Raw genomic sequence first — 24,697 nt, 5'->3', positions numbered from 1 at the left:
TTTGTTAATATGAACAGTCCACATTGTGCCAAATGTCTAAGACATAGACAGACTCATTTAAATGTACACTATGTAACTCACAACTATGTTTTAAATAGTTATTTGCTTTTGGCATATTTAGATGACACAAAAGGGATATTTTTACAGTATTGAATCTGCATGTTTTAAAACATGACATTAATTGGAGTTAATTTTGCCTTCTGTGAAACATGACACATATGTTATATGCATATCATAAAAACTGCCATTTCATTAACGGTGAGGAATGAAGGCATACCTTCAAACTACAAGCTTTTGCGCGCGGTTGCATTCTAAGTAACTCTTCAGTAATACACACGCATCGTATTTCTCCTACATCCATTACTGCAATGAAAAGGGGCAAAGATAATGTTTTATGTCACTATAAATTTGTTCTAATGCATAATGATTTACATCAGGAGCCTTCTCAGTACTATTAAAAAGCATTTTGACAATTAAAAAACTGTTTTTATTCACAGTATGTCTGAATTTCAATCATATGCACATATGCATTTTTGCCTTGACCATTGATTCATATCAAATTTCAATGTGGAAACTCCTACTTAATGTCCAACAGTGTCGAGCAAATTCTGATGAATCTTCCGTGTGAATGCTGCATATTTTTGTCTCTGACATCTTAACGTTCAAACACTGAACATCTGCTCTACAACCACATATTCCTGTGGCTGGCCATACTCATGGCTGCAAATACTCTCACACGCATCTCAACTCGCATCAGATGGTCTCATACCCTCAAACCCCGGGGGACAGTGGCACCGATAATCACTGATTAGGTCCATACAGGTGGCGCCGCCTGCGCAGGGGAAGCTGTTGCACTCATTTGTTTCCAGTTCACAGAGCGACCCTTCAAATCCAAGCATGCAGCGGCAGGTAAAGTTATACCGCTGGTCCAGGCAAACAGCATGTTCAGAGCAGCGATGGCCAACACAGTAATCAATGTCCTCTTCACAGTAGATGCCCGCGTATCCATTGGGACAAAAGCAGCTAGCAATAGAATAAAGAGAATGTCTTAATACTGTATATCAGTAGAGGAAATCTTTCAACCCTGAAGGAAGAAAACAGTAAATGTCACAGCTTTTACAATCATTGACATTCTGGTGCCTGAATGGCCCGGAGACAATCAAGATTTGAACACACACCTACCTGTAACCATCAATCGCATCCACACAAGTGGCTCCATTTTGACACCAATGTCTAACACAATCATTGACATTTACACGGCAGTTGTGACCAGACCAACCAGGTGTACAGATGCAGGTGTAGCTACTGGCATCATTCAACACACAGCGTCCTCCATTGGCACATGGCTGTTGATAGAAGATAGAGCCGTTAGAGACATGTCATGAAATAAGTTGCTTTAGGTGCAAAGATGAAATCGCTTCATCTTGTATGGTAATATTTTAGATTGGACTGAGCCTGTTCTGGTCAGAAAAATATAACCATTATATTACAATGCGACCCCTAATCGTTTCTTGTTCCTGACTGCCTGAAAATGAGCTCCATTACAGCCACATGACACACTCATGAATACTGATCAATGCTTTATACTGGGTTCACTTAGTATTCCATGTAGCTTCGACATCATGTCTTACAAGACAAGATCAATGGTCATTGAGGGCTAAACCTCCCAAGAGTTTTCTCTAACAAAAAAGATATACCTGCTTGCTGGTACATGTGTTTATATACAGTGGAGGGAAAACAAAGGGGCTGAAGAAGAGCTGGCTTGTGGGAAGGAGTATAATGCAGACATCATGGCAGTTCTGTATGGAGGCCAGCACACTGCTCTTTCCACAGTGAGTGATCATCTCCATCTGTCATCTGAAGAAGCTCATCAGTTTTTTTATTTTTTTTTTAAGCTTTTTTTAAACACAGAGGGTCGATTCAAGTATACGTAAATAAACCCGCGCATTCAAAAAATACAGACATTACAAATCTGTAGTGACACTCATCCGTGTCAGGTGGCAGAGGCCTTTTCAGTCCTGCAAATGTGCTCGCCTCCTGCATGCCAAAAGCAAAAGCCCTGACAATCACACAATTCCAGCTTTGTCTTCTTCTACCATGACTGTGGAAAATCTGAAGAACGTGCAAGCGCATTCAAACATAAAAAAGAACATACAAATGTGCTTCAATATACAGTATCCTGAGAATATATAGTTAGTTCAACCCTATAGTCACTAACAAGGTGTTTTTTGTAATTAGAGTCAGTCACAGGCCACACTGTGTTACTTAACTACCTTTGTGTATTGGTTCTGTGTTGTGTTTGATACAGCAACATTTTAAATGCATCAATAAAAGTCACAAGAAAGCTATACTCCCTCATTAGTCAACGGGTAAACCAACATACTGTACAGCTTCAGCACCATCCGATTGCTCTGTTTATGGATTATCGCATTTGCTGTCAATCATCCTTTGGGATTTATGCTTATTTTTATCCCTGTGTATAACAAAGGATTATCCCACATTTTTAAATAAAATACTGAATTCATATTTGATACCTTCTCACTTAAGTCCTCATAGTTATAATTCAGTTTTTGGTGACAGATAAATAACTTTGAGCATTCCTACTTTATTACTTAACATGACAATTAATTAAAGTAATACTTTTTGCATTTTTATTTGCTCACTGTCTGATTAATTTCTTATGCCAAAGTGTCACACTGCTCATTTGGAAATACATCCATAATGTACCATTACCCCGACTAGACATTATTGAGATTGTTCTATGATGTGACTTCTGTGTTCTTATGCGACAGACATTATAAAACAGAGACCAAACTCCTCTAAATAAAATAGAGGAGAAAATTACATAAAATGTCCCCATTAATATTCTTGTTATGGTTCCCTGCTGTTGTGAAAATGCTGCTGCACTGTTGTAGAGAATACATAGAAACTGCTTTAAGAGAAATAAACAGAAGATTGGGAGCTCTATAAAGATATATAGGACTTAAAAGGAATACTAAACAAAATCAGAAGATGAGGACAAATAGTCCATGGAGATGTTTTTTTACCCACTTGAAAGTTTTGAGGGCAGGGAACACGGCAGGCATATTTAAGGCCATCTGGGAGATCCAGACACTGAGTCTTTGGTGGACATGCGTTGTTGTGCAGAGCACAGCCATCTATGTCAACTTCACAATTATTTCCCAGAAAACCTGAAATGAAAAATGTATTACAGTTAATGTAACTCAAAATCTGCTGCAAACCCATTTCTAATTAATGTCACTGTACCAGGTCAGCCATTGTGTATATCTAATAAACAAGGCTTGGAAGAATTGGAGGATCGGCCTTACTTTGAAGTACTGTCGATGAGCCACGGTGCATCTCAGACTTTGTATTCAACTTGAGCCTTAGTTGAATTCTTAAAGGGGACATATTTAAGCTAATTTTCAGGTTCATACTTATATTTTAGGTTTCCGTTATCAACATTTTTAAGTCCTTACGTTTTCTGATCTAGGCAGCCCATACAAACCGAGTGGGTTGTCTTATTGAAGTTGTTGGCTTTGTAGGCACCCACATGTATGTGAACAAGCACTGAAACAGTGAGTTTTCATGAAATGTCCATTTTAACTTACGTTTGATTGTGCAACTTGTCCCCCTTGATTATTCATCTAATCCCTCTTCGTGCTTTTTTATTTTAATACTCATCTGTAACTATTATCAGATTTGTGGACGACAAAAAAGAGTTTGTTAGAATCACAGCAGACATGTGTCACTAAAAGGAAAACCCTTGTCGAGGTGGCTTGATTGGAAATAATGTCTGAGATTATACATTTGGCATAACCAATAGTTAAACGGACCATGAACTAACATAAATGACATTCTGTAAGCTTTAGGAGAGTGAGAACTGTGCATTGGTTTGACTTACCCATATTCTGTTTTTAGGGAAACATGTGGAATTGAGTTAGTAATATATTCAGCAGCAGGTGGGGCTTGGAAAAAAAAGACATAATTCATAATTCCACCCATATCTCAAGACTTTGCTTAGTACTGTGGTCCAGCACTCATCACACTATTTTCTTACATTGTAGAACTCACTTCAACATGAGAAGATGCAGCAGATGAGGCATATGAGCGGAAGAGGCTTAAGTTTACTGAGATAACAGATGGGATTTAGTAGCAAGGCCGGAAAGTCAGGACGTGCCCTGTGGAATTTCGTTACCTTGGATCTGTGGCCACATCTAGTACCAGTTTACTCAGGGAGTTAGGGATTCATGATCAGGGATTAAGGCAGGCTGCAAAGGCATCTTCAGAGGAAGCTAAAAAGAGCAACCGATGGCTCTTGGCTGAAGGAAAAAGCACCAGCTTGCGTGCAAAAATATGGATATATGGCAAATATCCGTGTCAACTCAGTAGGCAAACAACAATTTCTTCTCACTAAGAGGGAAAATACAGTCATCGTAGGAACATTTGTATTGTGAAGGAAAATTTAATGTGAGCAGAGTGACTGGAAACCAAAAAAGCTGCAGGAGACGTCGCCAAAAGTTTACACGAGTTGGCGGAGGAGAACAGAGGATGAGCAATGCAGGTGGATTACAAAGATGTAGTCACAGTGTACGCCACCATCTATTCTGCAGGTTCGGCTTTCTCTCTGGGTATTTATTTCACGCTGGATGCACTATACTAGATCTACTAAATATGGCCACTAGCAGCCAATCTATGCAGGTGGCATGACACCATTTGGCCATAAGTACAAAAACATGTTTTCCAAAAGATTTGTTTTCCTCAACGTGTGACAGACAACACATTGTAGAAAAGACAGTGGCCCACTGTGTTGTTTCATCAAACTTAAGGGGAAGAAACTAAGAATCCCACTATGTGTTGGTTAACTAAGGGGAAGAGATAAACAATTCCCTACCTGTGTATAATAACGTGCATGTGGCTAAATATAGAGAAAAGCCAGTGTGGATGAGTACAGTTCTGATCTGTGCTCTGAGCAGGTGTACCGGGGGTGGCACATGATAACTGTTGAGCCTTCTGGTGTGTCGTGGGACTAATTCAACTTGACATCTGTGATGGGAGGTTCCTACTCGATAACCCTAATGACATAGCCATCAGCCCACTGAGTCATTTCTCTAACATCACAGCCAAAGTTACACAAAGATGCTTACCCAAAAAAGCACAAGGGACAGTCACAACAAATCTGGTGTATTGGGAAATTAGGTTTAAAAAAGAAAAACACATATACTTAGTTATATATTAAATTATATGTAATATATATATAAAATATATATATATATATATAAAATATATACAAAAAAAAAAAATATATAATATATATATAACATATATATATATATATATATATAAAAAATTAAAAAATTAAAAAAATTAAAATATATATATATATAAAAAATATATATATTATATGTTGTTATTGCATTGTTCAAACCTGATGGCCTTTAAAAGAGTTTTAAAAGAGACTTTAAAAGTTCTCGTAGTGTCTGCAAAGGTATCCTCCAGTTTCCTCACTAAGTTCAAAGACATGCCAGTTAAGTGAACTGGAAACTCGAAATTCCCTGTAGGTAAGACTTTGTTTTTCCGTCTGTGTGTTAGCCCCGAGATCGACTGGCAACCTGTCCATGGTGTGCCTCGCAGGAGTCTCCAGCCCCTCACAACCTTGAGCAGGATAAGTAGCATAGGAAATAAAAGGATGGATGGATGAATAACTCATCAAGCTATCGTTCACGATCTTCAGAACTATGGAGAATTGCACCTTAGACACTTCAAAGGCTGACACAATTCATCAGCTCATGAAAATACAAAGCCACCTCCGAATGTCACCTTAAATAGTGACTCTAATGCGGCTTGCTTCAGCAGCTGATGAGGCAGAACAGATTCTGTGACCCATGTGTCATTAACACTGATATTGTCCTTTAATGTTTGATTTAACAAGAGTGAACAAACACAGTGTTTCATTACCATCAATGTTCCATTTCCTGAAGAGCCAAAAATCCTTTTCAGAGAATGACTAAAAATAACAGCGGCAAATTCTTATGAGATAAACTTCATCTGGCCACTAAGACACTGTGCCCACACTGCAGTAAAATGTTCCAGTAAACTGGGCAAGAGCAACTGCCAGACACACTAACTGCTCCCTGCCAGCAACACCAACCTCCCGCAAGTGGTCCATCAGTTTACATACAGGGAATGTAAATTCAGACTTAGCCCATCGGGCACAATAAGCACTTACAGGAAAATGTTATTAATGGTAGAGTCATTGTATACTATTATGATACTCCCATTAATATATTTGCACAATTTGGTCGCATTATTGAGTTTTGGCAATGGACTTGGTGATTTCTTTCTCAGCTGTTCGTCACAGGCCAAGGCTGTAAATTGAAAATGTAAATATTGTTACAAAGTCCCTGGCTGTGCATTGTTGCCTCTATGCTGCACAATAGAGCATGTTGTGATCAGTGAGGGGAGTTTGTGTGCTATATTGAAGAAGTAAAAACATCATTTCATACATATTAATTAAACTACAATGGAATTCGGGGAGTGCAGACCTCCCCCAAGGCAGCCAATGCAATTCTCGAGTTGGGAAGTTGTTCTTCCTGCTTTGGTGTGTTCACGAGCTCTCAGTTGTAATGTGGAAACAACATGGACGCTAAAAAGAAAATGTGTTGTATTTTATTGCCGCTGAATTTTCCCAGGTGGGAACTAATTCTTCTGATTGTTCCGACACCACAGAAATGCAGCACGAATGCCATATCTCACAGAGTTAACGTGCCCTGTGATTCGGTTCCGCTTCAAAATGTGGCGGAGGTTCCATGAAAATCGGGCCAGTGGATGTTTCCGTAATCCTGCTGACAAACGGACAAAAAGAACATAATGTCCTTGGTGGAGGTAATGGAAAAAAAAAAAACTTAAGAATGTTTTTAATTAACAGGGTAAAAGTAAGATTCATGTGAGGAATGAAATCACTTCTCTGGCCTAACTTCTGCAGGCAGAATGTGTCTCAATACAGGGACCCCGCTGGCTAAGGCAAATAACAGGCAAAATGGTTTTCAGTGTGTACTGAGATGGCTGAGCATCTTAGGCCTCATCCACTGCACACATGTTTCAAAAGGTCTGCAGCACTGCCTGCTACCACAGCTAATACAGATATCACATAGATGTCATTACAAAGCTCTAGTTTTGACATTAGCCCAACATACCTGCATGACATTGGCATTTGTGGCGTCCTAGCAAGTCATAGCATGTTCCATTGTGCTGACAGGGACTGGAGTCACACTCGTTGATCTCAGTCTCACAGTTTGTTCCTGTTAATAGGAGGTAAACAATGTTACAATTAGTTGCATTTGTATCTCACTACGAGCTCATTAAATTGCAGTGTATATTTATACTGTACTGTTGTACTTTTCCTGTATGAATAGAAGGACCAAAGGAAATTATGTAATTGCCATATTTAGTAAGGAATAGCCTGTCCAAACAGGGTTTCTTTTTCTTTCAACATCTCCCTTTACTTTTTCCAGGGGCTCACCGTCTGAATCCTACAGGACCTTACTAAAGGAATGTTTAATAGCCTAATTATTGTTCAAGAGAAAGCTTAGCATAAAGACTGGAAACAGGGGGAAACAGCTAGTCTGGCTCTGTCAAATAAGTACAAAGAAAAGAACTATAAAAGCACTATATAACATGCATCTCATTAGTTTGATCTGTGCACGTGTACATACAACAAGTTAACTGGTTATATGCCGGACTATTTCTTGACTGGAAGTACAGACAAACTGCAGTCTTGCCATCGCTGTGATGTTGACAGGTAAGTGTTGGTACTCAGAGTATTTTCTTTTTACCTTTGAACAATACCAGGCTAGCTGTTTCCATTGCTTCCTATCTTTATGCTAAGCTAATTAGCTGTTGTCTTCAGCTTCATTGTTAGTGTACAGATATGAGAGTGGTATGAAATAAAATGATAAAACTTATTTCCCCTATTGTTTCTATTGAGTTGGCTTTAACGGTTTGAGCCCCTTTTCTCCTGAAACAATAATTAGGCCACAAACATTCCTTTAATAAGATGCTGTATAGGATTCAGGTGGTAAACCGCTGGAATTGAAAACAGAAATGTGATTAGATAGGCTCACTTCCTTGTTAAGAAAACAGACACCTAATAACGAGCTCTGTCCGGCTGAAGAGAGCAGAAGTGGTGGGGGGTTCAGGTTGCTTGATAGGAGCTTTGTTTGCCGCTCAGCTGCCTCAGCAGCTGCTAGTTCTACCGCTGTGGTTGGGAGTGGGTGTCTTCCACTGCAGGTTATTAATTTAAAATGTCCTATCATCAATAACCGAGCAGCAATGACATGTAGTGAAAGTCCCTTCTTGACAGCGGCAACCTCATGCTACGGCACAAACACCATGATTGATATCATCTGCACGGCAGTTGCTACAGGTCATTATATTCAAAGTATGCCATGCTGTGCGGCAGAAAATTATACAAATTTGTCCTACTAAAATCTGAGAAACACCTACCCTCATTAATGGCTGTGAATACAATCAATTATGTAGTATTGTAGCCTTTCTCCATGTATCATTAAAGTTATATATATATATATATATATATATATATATATATATATATATATATATATATATATATATATATATATATATATATATATATATATATATATATATATATATATATATATAAATATAACTTTAATGATACATGGAGCTTTAGGCTACAAAAAGTATGAACTGCAATGTCATAAAAGTCTAGAAATATATGTTTTATAACAGTGATGTTGATACCTATTGATTATTTTTAATTGAATTTGGGCAAACTACTTGTTCTTGAGCACAATCATTATTTACTTGCATGTTCCTTAAAGCCAATAGATTCTCATTGGCCAGATAAAGGTTCAAATGCAAAGACCTTCAGGTGAAGAATGGCAGATGGTTTCACGATTTGTCTTTTAAATCGCACTCCTGGATCTTTAGTGGATTCTCAACTTGCATTTAACTGCCCAGTTTCCATGTCTTATATTACAATCCACACAATTAAAAAAGAAAAAGAGTGCGTATGAGTGAAACCAGTTGTTGTTCCGTGAAAAATAAAGCCTTCTAAAATGAAAGTGAAATGCCGGGGTTTGAGTAATGTATTGAGTTATGATCTATGAGAAGAGTATAGTGGGTTTTCAAAGCTTGAAATTAAATTGGCCTTTCTATGCTGCATGGCTCGAAATTCCAAAGCAAAAATCCCAAGATGCCAGAAAATGATGAATTCTATCAGTCACTAAGACCTGCCATGGTGTAACAGACAATTTTCCATTACTGAAGTGGCAACAGATTTCAGCTTTGAACAGAGGGGGAAAATGTGTTCATGTAGTGCTATGTAAGGGCTTATCTGACTGACAGGTCAGTGTGTCAGGACTTAAGGCTAGATTGGGAAATACGCTATAGGCCAAAACCTGAGTGCACTGGGGAAGAAAATCTCATTCACTGGTTGTTTAAGCATAAAACAACAGAGGAACAATACTGTGCAGTACCATCATAACCCCTATACGGCATAACACATGTTCAGCAAGGATCTGTGTTCCATAATGTTTATTTCTCTTTAAAATAATGTATAGATAGAATATAAAATGTAACAAAATCTATATAGAGATGTTGCACTGCATTATGCTGATGAGCTGCTTATGATATAATGAATGATGTATATGATTATATTTCTTTGGCAGAACGAACAGATAGTTAAGCAATGCATGAAACATGATTATATTATGGAATAAAATGGCATAGCAGTGAATGAGATACACTATACAACTCTCCTATAGGGAGTCTGCTTCAGACAACATCAGAGTAGAATTAGTTTATTTATAAGCATCTACTGAAATCATGTGTGGTGTCTCCAACCTGGGAGGATCTTGTAGCAATGACACACTTGAGAAAATCACGCTTCCTTTTTTTGTGTTTCTATGAATGTGTTCCATCGTTTTAAAGTAAATGAAAAGGGTTGCACTTTTACTCTTCTTCTTAAATCTCATAATCTGTAACAACAACCCTTTGTGTTTTTGTGTTTCTTAGTTGTTCCCCTTGTCTTTTTTTGTAATTATCTTTTCAATAACAGTAGTCAGTGATAGCTTAACAACTTTTGGAAATATTCCGAGCTGGCAGCTAATTAGGAAGCAGTTTGTCAGTGTACTTGGATTAAATGCAATCAGCAGCAGGCTTTAGAAATGTCAAGCAGGCAAGGCTACTGGTAAATAAGCTTCAAGGTAAAAAAAAAAGAAGTCGCTTCATCAAGAGAACTTCCCTTCACTTTCAAATCTGTGGTTGGCTTGTGATTTGTAAATCACAACCTAACCACAGATTTTTGGCCTGAAATAGTAATTTTTCAATTAATTTGCGCTTCAAAGAAATGCAGTTAGTTGAAGATGCAAGTTTTGGTTCTTCTCTGTTTGGGTTTGGACTAACTGAAAATGTTTACAGCTAGTGTTAACTACTTATATTTAAGATGGATTGATCACTGTCGGGCGTTTTTCCTTGTCGACCTCCTAAGGGTGGGCAGAGGTCAGAAGTTAGTTATGGAGCAGCTGCCCTTGAGGTGGCTGGGGTTCAGTTGAGGTTCTGTTGAGACATTAATCAGAGCGGATGCTTGCAAACATTGAGGTTTGAACCAAAGCCTGGCGTCAAGTGCGTCCTCTCCTCTCACTATGGCGCCCTGCTGACCCATGTGCAAGCAATGTAGAGTACAAGAGGTCTATGAGTGAACCCATGTGACCCCCTGTCTCCAAACAAACTGCTCTCAGGTGTTACAGTTACTACCATTAGTTACCCAGTATTACTAGGGAACAGACTTGTCCAAGTTTACTTCATGCCAGCTGTAAGGATATTAGCAAACACAGAATTCAGGAAATTAAATTAACCCATTAAGAATGTTATCAATGACAAATGTCTACTACCCTATGTATAGTGGGATACTGAAACATCAGTGCCTGATACTTTTATCATGTTCATTTGTATTTAAATTGGACATAATATACTATAGAATTAGAAATTGTCAACATTCATTAAAGCTCCATAAGGAGACATGTTTCATCAAAACATTACATTAAACAGTGATGGCAAAAGTCTGCATATCTTTTACTTGATTAAAAGTAGCAATACTGTAAAAATACTCCGTTACAAGTAAAAGTCCTGAATTCAAAATCTTACTTAATTATAGAAGCATCAATATATACTTACGGTACCAAAAGTAAAAAATACTTATTATGCAAAATGTAACACATATCCGTATGACAGAAACGTATGCCGGCGCATACGAAATATCGGCAATAGGTTGATATAAATTAAGGGTAAATTGTGATCGTTTGAAGGACGCAGACGATACGGCGAACACGCCAGACATACGGCCCTGTCACACAGCTCCGTATGGCAGAAACATGCCGGCGTATATGAAAAGTAGTAAAAAATGTGTCAGAGTTCAAATACGTCCAACTTTTCCACAGCGTTGTTGTAGCTGACGTATACATAACGCATACATAACTAATTATTATACGTATGTTAAACATATTGATAGCGTATCACTTACTTATTTAAAGCGTATCAGAGCGTCTGGCCAACGGAGCTGGAAAAGTGCCATCTGGTTCACGTCATGCTGATGCTGGAGAACGGCTAACATGCTGAACGCTAGCTGTACTGTAGAAACACGTTAATAAGTTACTCCTGTCGTCAGGAATCATCTTAACATAGCGTAGGAATAGGTTATCCACTCGTTATCAATAAATTGGCTGTAGGATTCACCGTCAGCCGACGTAGCCTATATCTAACGTACCTCTAACATAGTCACGTACGTATTCACGTACTATATTTACGTACTATATTTACGTAGTTAAGTATTTACGTACTATATTTATGTAGGTAAGTATTCACGTACGTATTCCGTATTCACGTATGTCTAACGTAACATAACGTCTGCATAACTTATGAAGCACACGTCGGGTACGTCCGGTAATTTTGAACATGCTCAAAACGTCAGCGTTCAACAACGCACCCCAGCGTAACACAGTGAGCTCTTAACAAGTACCACTTATACCTTACCTTATATCAACGTACACCAGCGTGTTGCCGATATTTTGTATACGCCATATTTTTGTATACGTTATGCATTCGTTGGGCATTCGTCTGATACATTTTGTATTAATAAGTGATACTCTATCAATAGGTTAGACATGCGTATCTGTATATGTTCACTTTTCCGATCCGATGAAAAGTTGGACATATTTGGACTCTGACAAATTTTCATATGCGCCGGCATACGGATGTGTGACAGGGCCTTTACATTGTATATGCTCGGCTCTCTTTATTATCTAGATTGTCTAGTTTTCTCAGAAGTTGGTGGAACAACTAGAGCTAAAACAACCAGTTGTAATCCATTGCTGTGAATTTACTTTTCTGACCCCTAATGGTCAAACATGGCTCTATGCAGCGCTTTACGTTTGTTTGTTTTGTATGTTTGTAGACAGTTTAATCCATGGTGAGTTTTATAAGTGAACTAACTGGTAATGCAGTCATAGCATAAGTATGTTATCTAACCGGTGATGCTCATAGATGCAAAGATAATAAAAAGAAGAGGCTTCACTTTGTGGCATTCTTTCCAAGACCATTTTGACACCCACATTTCTGCTGTAAGAACTCACTCAAATTAAAAGTGTGTCTTTTATACATATGTCCTTTGCAAACTTTATGACATCACATTTTAATGGACACCTGCCAGTCATTTAGAAACCTGTATTTTCTGTGACCATGTTATGATAGAAATTATGCACTTTCGATGGAATACATGACTTGAGTATAGATTTTAGGACATTTTTTATTCACTGCTGCCTTAAAAAAACCAACAAAAGACAAAATAGAAATGTTAAAAATGTATGGATCGCTCACAGCATACGAGATCTGTGTCAAATGTCTTGCATGAGACTGCAGAATCCCAGTCTTAAAGGAGTCAAATATTCAGAAAATGAACACCTTCACCACCTGTGTTGCATGCCTGCCTCACATCTTAGCACAACATTGTACATACATTGTATACAGTATACATGATGTGTACACAACACCAAATGTCAAAACACAAATCTCTGCTAACGGCATGTTGCTGTCAAGCTTTACCAGTTCCACCTCAGATGTTCCCCAAACATCAATCAGTCATTCCTTACCCCAAGACCAACCTTCCCACAAGGGTTTGTACAAATCGATCCACATTTTTGAGATATTCTGGAGATGGAAAGGAGCAAAAAAACAGACAATAAAGCAAAGTTATCTCACCTGTGAAGCCGAGAGGGCATTGGCAGGTGTACTGTGGAGGAGAGGATGGCTGGTTTGTTGTAATGCATGGGGCTCCATTGAAACAGCTGTTTGGTTTTATCAGGCAGGCATCGCCTACATATTGACAAAACTCTCCAATCCATCCTGGGGCACAAACACACTGCAGGAAAACAGAACAATATTTGTGTGAGTATGTATTAGAGCAAAGATGTGTATTTGGCGTTGTTGTTGCTCTACCCCACACTGAATTTTCAAATTAAACAATGACCATGAAATTTAAGTTATTGACTTGCAGTTTAAGGGTGTTTGGTGGTGTTATTGAGTGAACAGTGTAGGTATCATGTTTGTTTTTTTACCCTTGGGCTGCATGAATAAAATGCAAACAATTTGCATACTGTTCATCTGATGTGGCTGTAAACACCCTCAAATATACGGGCCAGTTCAACCAAATTACCTACCTCAACATGTACCCACACAGATCCTTTTGGTTGAATTGGCTCAGGTTTTGAGAGGTCGTCTTTTAAGATCCCTGACAATAACTGCATATGATGGAGGTGGATGGAATTTGTGGCAATCATAGCAAAATACTTTAAATAAATGAAACAGTAGCTTTTATTTTTCCGCAGACAGTAGTTTAAATGGAAACTTTTGACACAGAGGTCTGAGGATTAAGATGACATACATCCAAACCATTAAGCGAGGCTACATACTACTAAAGATACTGTAAAGGAGAATTTTTTTTGTTTTTTTGGGGGGGAACTGACCCCTTTCTAGCAAGGAATCAGCACTTTAACCTTAGTCTTGTTTTAAATTCAGTGTGCTGGAGTACATACCCACATCAATGCAGTCCAATTCTTATCCAAAAGTGCTGTGCTATATATCCACCAATAAAACCTTTTATTTTTTCAATAAAAAGGTTTTATGCAACCTTTAGTTTTATTCCGTCTGTAGAGAGCCTCTCCATGACAAATGGAATAAATAAGCAGGCTACATTTAATGAACTACCCAATGTTTTTTCATACTCAAAGGGACAGTCACTTCAAAAAATATAAATAAAAATAAAAAGCATGAAAAGAAGAAATGTCCCATGTGCAGCGAGCAACAACTTTTGATTATGTCCGACCTCGGTTTAAGGAGCACCAACACGAAGCGTTGAAAAGTGGATTTTAGATTAAGAACACTCTCAGTGGCCTAATGGAACAAGACTGATGGAGAATAATTAGGAGCTATGGGGCATTGCGGAGCAGTCTCAGGTGTAAAAAGCACGTTGGTGGAGACTGAGCAATTGAAAGGCAAATTAGACCAGCAACTGTCTGTCTGAGCAAGTCCACATACGCTCAATGATCAACGGGTTAGAATTGGATTACTGAAGTCTGGAGCCATATTTAATCAGTGACGTCTGTTATTCTATGTTTTTTTCAACTAATGACAGGTTTACTTATAAAGCCTATTTTATGTTAAAAAGGCATTCAATAGACAATTTAACTACAGAGTTTAAATAGATATAAATTGAATGTCTATCTATTTAAACTCTGTAGTTTACATTTGTATGTATTCAAAGACAAAAACATCATCATGTAGTGGTAACCCTAACCCGGTATAAATCACATTATAAAAATACTCACATAAATCCTAACAACTGGAAGAGAAAGTATTGCCTGTATAACTTCTCTACTTATGAATAAGTTCACTTTATGTTCATACTGTAATTAAGGTGCAGCACTAGCCATAGTTTGTGGGCTACAGAGTATTTCATTTAGACTGAAACATTGAATTACTTACCTGATATCCTCCAATTACACTCAAGCACAATCCCTCATTCAGGCAGTTGATATTGAGCAGCCTGCAGTAGTCAATTATTTCTTCACAATTCTTTCCGGAAAACCCTCTCAGACATCTGTTAAGAAGAGGTCAGTGTCATCAAAATAAATTCACCCAAAGCCTTGAGCACTAACAAGCCGTATTTGTTACAAAAATGGCGTTATAATTTTGTTTTCTACATGACCAGTTAGTGATACGGTATGTGAGATAGTGTCTGCACATTATTCTTCCAGTTTTTATGACCTGGATTGCCAAATGGGGAGTGGAGTTTAGATAAATTAAATTATAAATCACAGATTCTACTTTATTACAACCGTAAAAAAAAATCCCACTTGATATTATGGTGATTACTGACTAATATGGCAAATACGCCCGTCACTTGATTGACTTTCCTTGCAAATTCCATATATTGTATATTTAATTTAAAGAGTATAAGAGCTGTCACAATGAGAAGTAAAAAAAAAAAAAGTCACTTCTACAACACAAGTTATAAGAGAAATATAGAATATTACCACACAGCAACAATGTTTCTTATTATATCTAATGTTTGCCAGACAGGTTTGTATTAGTCCTAGAGCTTTTAAGTCAAATGTAAATCCTAATCATGTGGAAAACTAATAAAAGACCCATTTTTATTCACTCTCAGAGGGAGACATCTTCACAAGACATTCCAGTCATCTAGAAAAGGGAAGATGACAGTAGCCTCGAGTAGATCCCTATTATGTTTCACCTGCAGACATTATCGTCTCCCCTGGACACACAGGTGGCATTGTTGAGACATGGTGATGGGCTGCACGGGTTCTGAAGGCTCCTGCATGCTGGGACCACAGTACCATCTGCACAGACACATTCAGAGGCCTGCATACAGAGGCAAAACAAACCAGCTCACTTGTCAGCTTAGGAGAACAGGTGTTATTACACAAACGGTACATAAGATCAAAAACGGCGGGAACATTATCAATAAAAAAGCGAGTATTTGTAGTAAGAAAATTGTGACTTGATTAACTCACATTATTATTTTTTACTGATCTCTATAATTACATTTAATTTAATCTAAGTAGGCAAGTAAATAACAGGTTTTATATATACGTTTTAATATTAGTATTTAGACGCCATGAGAGGCTTACAAATGCTAATGGTGTTGTAATTTAAAGTTAAAGAGATTTGAATTTCACATTAAGCTTCTAGAAAAATATTTATGTCAAGCTGCAGCAATATCAGCCATTATTTTGATAAATGTCCCTTTTGCTCTACTCTGGTAATCTTAGGTGGGCTGTGAAAATGTGCACTTGGCAAACTGTAATGAACAAAACAAAAAGGTCAGGGAAAGACAATTAGACCATTACTGTATTTTCTCTAGTGTATCCTCGAGAACATTATAAAACACTACTGCCTTTGCAAAATGTATGACCGCAATGGCATTTCCAGTGAAAGGTGAAAATTGCAGCAGGCATCTAATTGCAAAAAGCTTTTGATGAGAGGCATTTCAAACTAGCACTTAAACATGCGCTGGGTCATTCAATCAAAATGCTAGAGGAAGCAAACTCTCGCTCCCTTAGCTCTTCTTCAGGGGGAAATATTAATTGCTGATGAAGCCATTTGATCTTGTTTCTAGACACCGTATTCATTTTCATATGCCATTTCTAGTTTATCTCACCGAGATAAAACAAATAAGGGAAATTTAAATCCTCACACGCTCCCCTGCAGAGCAAATTTGTTCCTCCTGACATGCGTATAACATGCAATCAAAGACAACTCGGGATTCGCAGAAGACGCCCCCGAATCTTTCTGGGCAATGACAAACGAATCCTGTGGGGTTCTCCTCACATACGCCGCCATTTCTACATGGATTTGGATCACAGGGGCCTTTCCTCTTCTCACAAGGTGGGCCTGCAAAACACAAAATCACAGCACTTTATTAAGATTGTGGTATTTACGTTGAGAAACTATAATGTGTAAAATCCTGACTCTCCAGCAGAAGTTTACACATTCTACTCAAACAAATATTAAACCTCAAGTGGTGAACATTTTGGTGAAAGTTGCGTGTTTAAGTCATGAAATAGCTTCAAAGCAATTAGGCCAAGTTTATACCTGAAGAGACACGACTGACGTGACTTATAATCTATGGAGGAAGGGAAGACTTCCTGTCACAGTTAAACTAAAGGCGTTTAACTAAAAGGTGTAAATAGCATCGTTGCCGTCAGAATTCTATGGTGGCCTCCGATTGATGATAAACTGTAGAGCTTAATTGTCCCATTCAGAAGTCATTTCACTGAAGCCAACAAACCACACCAACTGGAAAATAATCAAAACCAGCAACCAGCAGTTATCCAGCACATGGAAGCTTACATCGAAATATGGAAAAGACTTACTACACTAACTATAGTTGCCTCTAAGTTCTTGGCACTGTAAAGTATTGTTGTGCCGGACTAGTTGTTTAAAATTGAAACGCCATTCATTTGAACCCAATCACTTCAGGGAAGCCAGTATGGTGAAGAGCACGGCAAATGTTCTGAAACGCTAACAAAACAAAATCATTAGGTTTGGTTCACCCTACAAATGCATGGTTTTCTCTGAAAGCTATAAACAGGGAGTTGAGGGAGTGCCCTTGTGTTTATCCTGCTTCCTGCTTGTGATGGAAAATTGCCTCCATCTCAGGGTGTTGTGTTTCATGCTGTGAGCGTGTGTATCAAAGTTTCTGCTTGAGCAACACAGGAGGAATCTGTCGGCCTGGAGCTGTCATCCCGTGAACTCAGGTCTACAGTAGCATTAATATAAATGAGCATTTGGGTGAACCTCATAGTCAGGAATGGCAGTTTTTTGATGGTACTGTAAACACTGTGAACACAACTTGAAACGCTATTAAAATAATGTGTGGTTCCAACCTGTGTCAGTTAACCATGATCTGTCCTTTAGGAGAAACAGTTTGCCATTATAAACTATTATTTTTGTCAATTTGTATAATGTTTTATTAGATATTTTTTTATTAATCTCATTCTATTTTAAAGTGGCAATAAACATAAACATTTTTGGTTTAAGAAGTAAATGTTGATTGCACAATGGCTGTGGAATAATGACAACTTCAGCATTTAGATTGGTTCCCTTTAAGCCTCGCTTTCACTACGCCGCTTAGTCTGCCTTCGGGTCGCAATTGCCCTTTCACAATAAAAGCCTTAGACTAATACACGGCATCACTGCCTACGGGACAACTCAACACAGAAGCTTACAGAAGCTAAGACCCAGGTAGCGGAACAGGAGTAACGTTAACTGTGGAAACTCTATATATAAATATATATAAAATCAACTGACAGATAATATGTTATTAAAGCGATCGGACAGCAGCAATAATAATAATGTGACTTCAAAATGCTAGGGGGGGAAAGTTATCTGTTTCTACTTTTTCTAAATTAATTTCAATTGTATTGTGCTTGTATGTTGTTCTAAGACAGGGGTGGGGAACCTATACATATATATATTTTCTGTACTGTGTGATGAATCCGTTACGCAAGAGTTACCAACTTGAAAAGTGTGATATTTCGATCTTCTCACTAAAAAAGAGAAGTCTATACAACTGTGCTAAAGTGCAGTAATAAAAGGAGAGTAATCATAACGATAAATATATAATATAAATGATTTTCACGGTGGATTTTCACTGAACAGTAAACTAAGTAGTCAGTGCTGCATTCTGTTTCATAAGCATCTTCCGAGATAAAGTCATTCTGAACTAAGCTGTAGCCGGTAGTTTGCAGGACCACAACACTTTCACCAGCAGCAGCAGCAGCAGCACAACCACAGTCTGGGTAAAGCAGTAATGACATTGTATGCAAAGGATAAAATTAGACTGAATTCTCTGCAAGTTCAAGGTGAATAAAATTTGATGTTATTCCCCGGTGAGGGTTTTCATTTTTGTGTTCTTCACAAGGTGCCTACACATTCATCTTTCCTAGTGACTCTTTCTTTGCATATTTTCTTTAATCCCCTGCTGATACAAGTGCTCATGTCCCAGAGGCTCCTCATAGCCTCCTCTGTGGGCATCAATCTTACTGTGTACAACTTCAGCACTTGCTTCTTCTTCCACTCATTTTCCCAAAGAAATTCAGTTTTCATAACTGGTCCACCTAAAGTTGCTCAAATACAAACTTACTATAGTATGTTTAGGAACACTTGCTTTTGTCACATATATGTATGACTTAGATAAAGGTTTCAGCACTCTAACCCTAAACCTAAATTTCCCTCGGGATTAATAAAGTATCTATCAATCTATCTCTGCACTCAAGAGCGAATCGCCTAATGATGGATACGTTTGGTAATGAATGGTTAAACGACTCATTTCTAGAGAAACGTGGATTTATGTGAACATCTAGTTTTATGGTCATTTTAGAGTGTTGTTTAATTCAAACAATAAAATGATGTCTTGGTTTTCAGAATGTTAAACTCTTATTGCAAAATTAAGACAATACAGTTGCTTGTAAAGGCCTGATTGACAAGCTCAGCCCTACTCCCTCCCTCTACGTGTCCCTGAAAGGATGAATGAAAGGCATGTAGTAACAAGGCAGGGTTTGGGACAGTGGGGTTTCTGTCTCATTTCAAATAAACTTGGCTTTCAGAATTTCAGAATACTATTATCGGCTTTGAAGCTTGTAAAGGTAGGATGACGAGCTGAGAAGTGGAGAAACTTAACGGCAGACACAAACACACACACAAATAATAATTTCGTCCTCTATGCTACTAGCTTAGAAATGAGTTAGCCTAATCAATACAATTGATGGATTCCTGTGAACAATAAGCAAGACGGCTGAACATTATGAACTGGACAGCCTTATGAGCTAACAAAGGATGATCTTTGTTATAGACCAACAAAGATTTCAGACCGAGCCATGAATCATAGCTTATCCAATATCGGTCCTAAGGTGGGCAAGATGGGGGGGCCATATAGAGGGGGCCTGGAGCCCGCTCTGAAAATAACTGTGGCTAATATTTTTGTACATTTTTCACCCAACAATTATCCCCAGAGAGGGGACATTGTAATTATTTGTGGGCAGTGTTTTGGTACCCCTAAAACCACATGTGTATACAGCCTGGGGCCCGGACTGCTTTTGTTGTTTCTAATTATCTATACTTTAAGGGCCTTTCTCTCAAAATCGTGGCTCGGTAACAGTCATTATGTAATGTGACATATCTTGTGTGTGTCATTGGAAAGATTCTGCTCTTTCCAACAGTGTATAAAGCTAGTTGGGACTGAAAATGATAGAGCAAGTTACACATATATATTTTTTTTAACGATCATACGTATTTGTGCTGGCATTTATACCTACCACAGATCAGTTCATCGCAAACACATTATGGCAGTGATTATGGACTGCAGCAATCTAATATGCATAAAGAAACAACATTGTGTATCTAGTATTGAATACTTTAACAAGGGTAATGACTGTAGTATGGTCCAAATTAAACTTTCAAAATATGATCTTACTAACGACAACATTCCATAAACAATTAACACCTTAGAGGCCTCCCTAATGGAAATGGCCCTGTGAAGATGGTAATACCTTGCAACAAATACCCCAGAGATGGTGCAAAGGAGAGTCAAATCAAAAGAAAATCTCATTTGAAACGTCCCATGAGTTTGGCTCATTATTCTGTGCGCATAGACTTTGGCCTATGAGGGCAGCCAGCGCTGGAGCAGCCACTAACTTCCAGTTGATTAATGAGGCAACTGCAGCAGGGAGGTAGAGGAAGCACAAGCTCCACAGAACTCCCAAGAAGCTGATGGGACAGCAGGACACATTGACTATGCCAAAGCACCCAGTGGAGTCTGCTTACTTGAGAGAGCAGCAGCAATTAAAGCAAATTAGATAAAAGCTGCAAAGGCAAGGGTGCATGTAACTCACCACTTTGTTTCTGATGCGAATTATAGGAATTATCCACTTAAAAATCAGATGAGGGCGGAACTTTTAAACAATGCCACCTGTTTTGTTTGGTTTTGAACAAAATGTCCTGTTATATTAGTTATTTATTGCAAGTGGCATTTTTGTGTTTAAGCAATAAGCCGGTGCTAAAGTTAGACAAATTCTTTCACAGTCATATTTTTTAGGGCCATAGGGAGAAAAAATCCAAAAGGATGAAGGGGTGTAATATAATATAATATAATATAATATAATATAATATAGCGTTGTAAAGGTTATTAGAATATTATGTAAAACATAAATAAGGGAAAAATAATTTCAAAGTTTACATGAGATACTTACATTTACTTACAATCTGGTCATTTAAGGTTGCCTTGATAATCAGCAAACATAAACTCATATATATATATATATATATATATATATATATATATATATATATATATATATATATATATATATATATATATATATATAAAATACACGTCTTTTATCTGATTATAAAAATATAACATTCAAATCAGCCTTCATTTCACATTAAAATGTTAAATAAGCTCAGTTCTACGAAACATGAAACTACCCTTGACCACCTGCACTGCACTTTTCTCTTCTACTGTAGAGACTTAAAAACGGATGCCAGACTGTACTGGAAATAACCTTGAAACCACTTCTACAAAAATAATAAGCAGAAAGCATGGGCTTGGACTCAGAAAGGCAAAGCTATGACACTTCAAAAAAGCAGCAAGGACAAATTGTGCTCCAAACAAAAACAGTGAATCAATGTGAAGAGCCACCTGCAGTTTTTACTCCAGAAAGTTCAATGCAGACTTGTTTTTACAGCCGACAGTGAGATCCAGGGCAACCAAAGAAGTATCCAGGTGTAACACACTTGTGTGTCATACCCATTAACCTAAGTGAATGCTACTGGAGAAAATGAGGCTCATTATCTAAATAATGGCTGAAGCGGTAATGTCTCATAAACAAGCTCACCAGATCACAAGTGCCACCCAATGCTCGGACAAGAACCTCCAGCAAATTGTCCAAGTCATATGGCAAGGAAAACATTTTGGCTGCCAATAAAAAAATATGTTACAATTTTGCCTGATTCCTTTTTCTAAATTATTCATAGGGAGAGGCATTAGCATAGTTTAGCCTTGACTTGGTTAAAGCTGATTACTACCAAAGCCATAAGCATGACACACTGATTTATACAGAGTTTAGTAGAAATGAGAAAGAATATAAATCTAATTGTTGAACACTGCCATACATTACATTTTTGGAACTGCTACACCAGGCTACATTAAATAAAGAAACATAACAAAAGAGAAGAATGTTGTTGTGCTTTAGCCAGGCCATACTTCTATCTAGCAGGCTCACAGACGTTGACCAGTGTCAAAGTTCTGATTTAATAGGCTCAGCAGAAACAATACACAATAAATTACATGTTAATTGATTGCTGTAAACCTTTTGTTTTATCAACTGCGACACGCTCAGTTAGCCAGCAGTTTAGCACTGGCTTTTTTACAACCGCATGTCACTGGTCGTAACATGAGGTATTTGATTTGAAGTGGCCGCTTCATATATTATGATGACAAATATAACATCAAGTGAGATCAGGTTTAAAGCCCATGAGGAAGCGCGTGTCGTTTGAAGATATATTGCTTTTGTAGTTTTTTGCTTTGACCTTTTTTTCAAAGATAGTTGTCCCTTTGACGCAAATGATATGGTTGTGGATATGGAACTGGGGTGCAGAAAAAAATCTCTCCCACTACATTTTTTCAAATAGCATTATGAAAAACTGATTGGCTATCTGGGATACGCATGTCAGGGATCAAAACTGTATGATTGCATTCAATATATTATTTCATTGTCAAAGTCACAGACGATCCATACATATTAAACCAACCAGCTGCTTACCAGATAACCCTGTGTCACAGATGCATTTGAAGGAGGCAGGCGACCCTTGAACGCATGTCCCATTCTCACAAATTCTGTCACAGTTTTCTTTTCCAACGACTTCAGAGCAGTTAACCCCTAAAACAAATGGCAAGTCAGGTGACGACAAAACAGAAACACACATATAGAGATAAAAAGATATGCCTGGGTTGGGAAGTTCATGGGCATGCACACAATCAGCTATAGCTGATGCCATTTATTTGAATTTCTAATTGAAAAACTTAAAATTAAATGAGCGCTGTTGATCATACTGCTGCAGAGAGTACACATTTGCAGCAAAGAGATTAAGTAAGAAGTCATTTGGAATGCAAGCTGTTTTAATATTTATTCTGTTTGCGTTAGATGCAAGTGTTTGGGGTCATGCTGAATGACATTAACTTGATGAATGAATATATGATTGCGAAGGCGGCTTGCATTACATTTTAAGTTGTTTTTTTTTTATATTATTTACTCGCAACTAATCTGAGAGTGAAATTCTGTCAAATGCATCCATCAGATTATGCAAAAAACTATAAAAATGACAGGTTTCTCCAGGGAGATAGAAGTTCTTTCGTGCATAAATAATTTCAAATAATATCTGATTTAAAGCAATTTCATTGCACAAGACAGGTAAAAATCAATGACATTTTCTGGATGTTTTTGATCTAATTTAAAGAAGTTAAGAAAGTTCAACAGGTGGGATCAGTGGGTTTTGTCCTTACCTGTAAAATGTGGAGGACACAGACATTTATATGTTCTGTGGTTTGGATCTGTGGATCCATTGCTCAAACAGACTCCTTTGTTTTCACAGGGGTTATCCAAACAAGCATCAGAATTTTCACAAAACCTCCCCGAGTAGTGGTGGTGGCATCGACAGTGGTATGCACCTTCCCAGAGGCCTGTTTGACAAACACCGTTCCCAGAACAGAGTCGAAGCAGAGGAGAACTCTGACAAAGTTGCATTTTAACAGACACGTTGAGCCGTAAGCCGAGCTTGCACAGCTGCGTGTCTCCCTCATGCAGAGCGATGAAGTGATGATGACCTGGGACGAGCCACTTGGCCTCAACGTGCTCACTTCCATTGATATTGTGGGGGAAAAGAAACTGATCTTTTATCAGTCCATTTGTTAAACAGCTCTCAAAGCCGTCCTTTGACACATCGAGGAGTCTGATGCCATATGACTTCAGTGTTTCATCAGCAGACATGAGCAGTTTGTCTCCATGTTGCAGCTGAAGTGGGCATATCTGTGGGAAGCTGACAGGGTGTCCGATTGACTCCTCTCCCCCCAGAGAATCCCAACACTCGGAAACGCTGCTACAGATGTTTCCCATGAGGGTCCAATTCATTTGGATTGCGTGTTGTTTAGGGTGCCATTCAAGTGAAGCTTGTCTGCTGCAAACCGTTTGGCAGTGGATCATGTGGACAGCCACAAAGAACACAATCGAGTGAAACCACGATGCACCCATGTTTCCAGTCTCTTTCTATTCAATGCAAATCAATCTAGGACTCTTAAATTTAAAATGCGTGTCATCTGGAGAAGGGATGAGGCAGATGCGTTGTATTGTGCTTCATGAGATGCTGTTCCACATAGTCCACGATAGGAAAAACCTGAGGAAAACAAAGATTGTGATTAAGGGTTTGCAAAAGGAAGCTCATTTCATGATGTTTTTCTCTAACATTCTGTTATTTCTACAGCTTAAAAATGTGCTGAACAGCACAATCACACTGCCAT

At 38.1% G+C, this 24,697-nt stretch overlaps 1 protein-coding gene across 1 annotated transcript in view; it reads right to left on the bottom strand.

The window, feature by feature from the left end:
* The window catches only part of eys (eyes shut homolog), a 150,420-nt gene that overhangs the window by 118,315 nt on the left and 7,408 nt on the right, over positions 1 to 24,697 (bottom strand). Inside the window, 10 exon segments of the mRNA XM_029449390.1 lie at positions 770 to 1,023; positions 1,183 to 1,346; positions 3,052 to 3,191; positions 7,197 to 7,301; positions 13,303 to 13,462; positions 15,085 to 15,199; positions 15,854 to 15,981; positions 16,817 to 17,013; positions 22,947 to 23,063; positions 23,687 to 24,573. Coding sequence (XP_029305250.1) covers positions 770 to 1,023; positions 1,183 to 1,346; positions 3,052 to 3,191; positions 7,197 to 7,301; positions 13,303 to 13,462; positions 15,085 to 15,199; positions 15,854 to 15,981; positions 16,817 to 17,013; positions 22,947 to 23,063; positions 23,687 to 24,431 — 2,125 coding nt within the window. The 5' untranslated portion in view covers positions 24,432 to 24,573.

The sequence above is a fragment of the Cottoperca gobio genome, chromosome 15, assembly GCF_900634415.1.
Source record: "Cottoperca gobio chromosome 15, fCotGob3.1, whole genome shotgun sequence".
In the NCBI taxonomy this organism is placed as follows: domain Eukaryota; kingdom Metazoa; phylum Chordata; class Actinopteri; order Perciformes; family Bovichtidae; genus Cottoperca; species Cottoperca gobio.
This window is presented reverse-complemented; position numbering and strand designations above follow the sequence as displayed.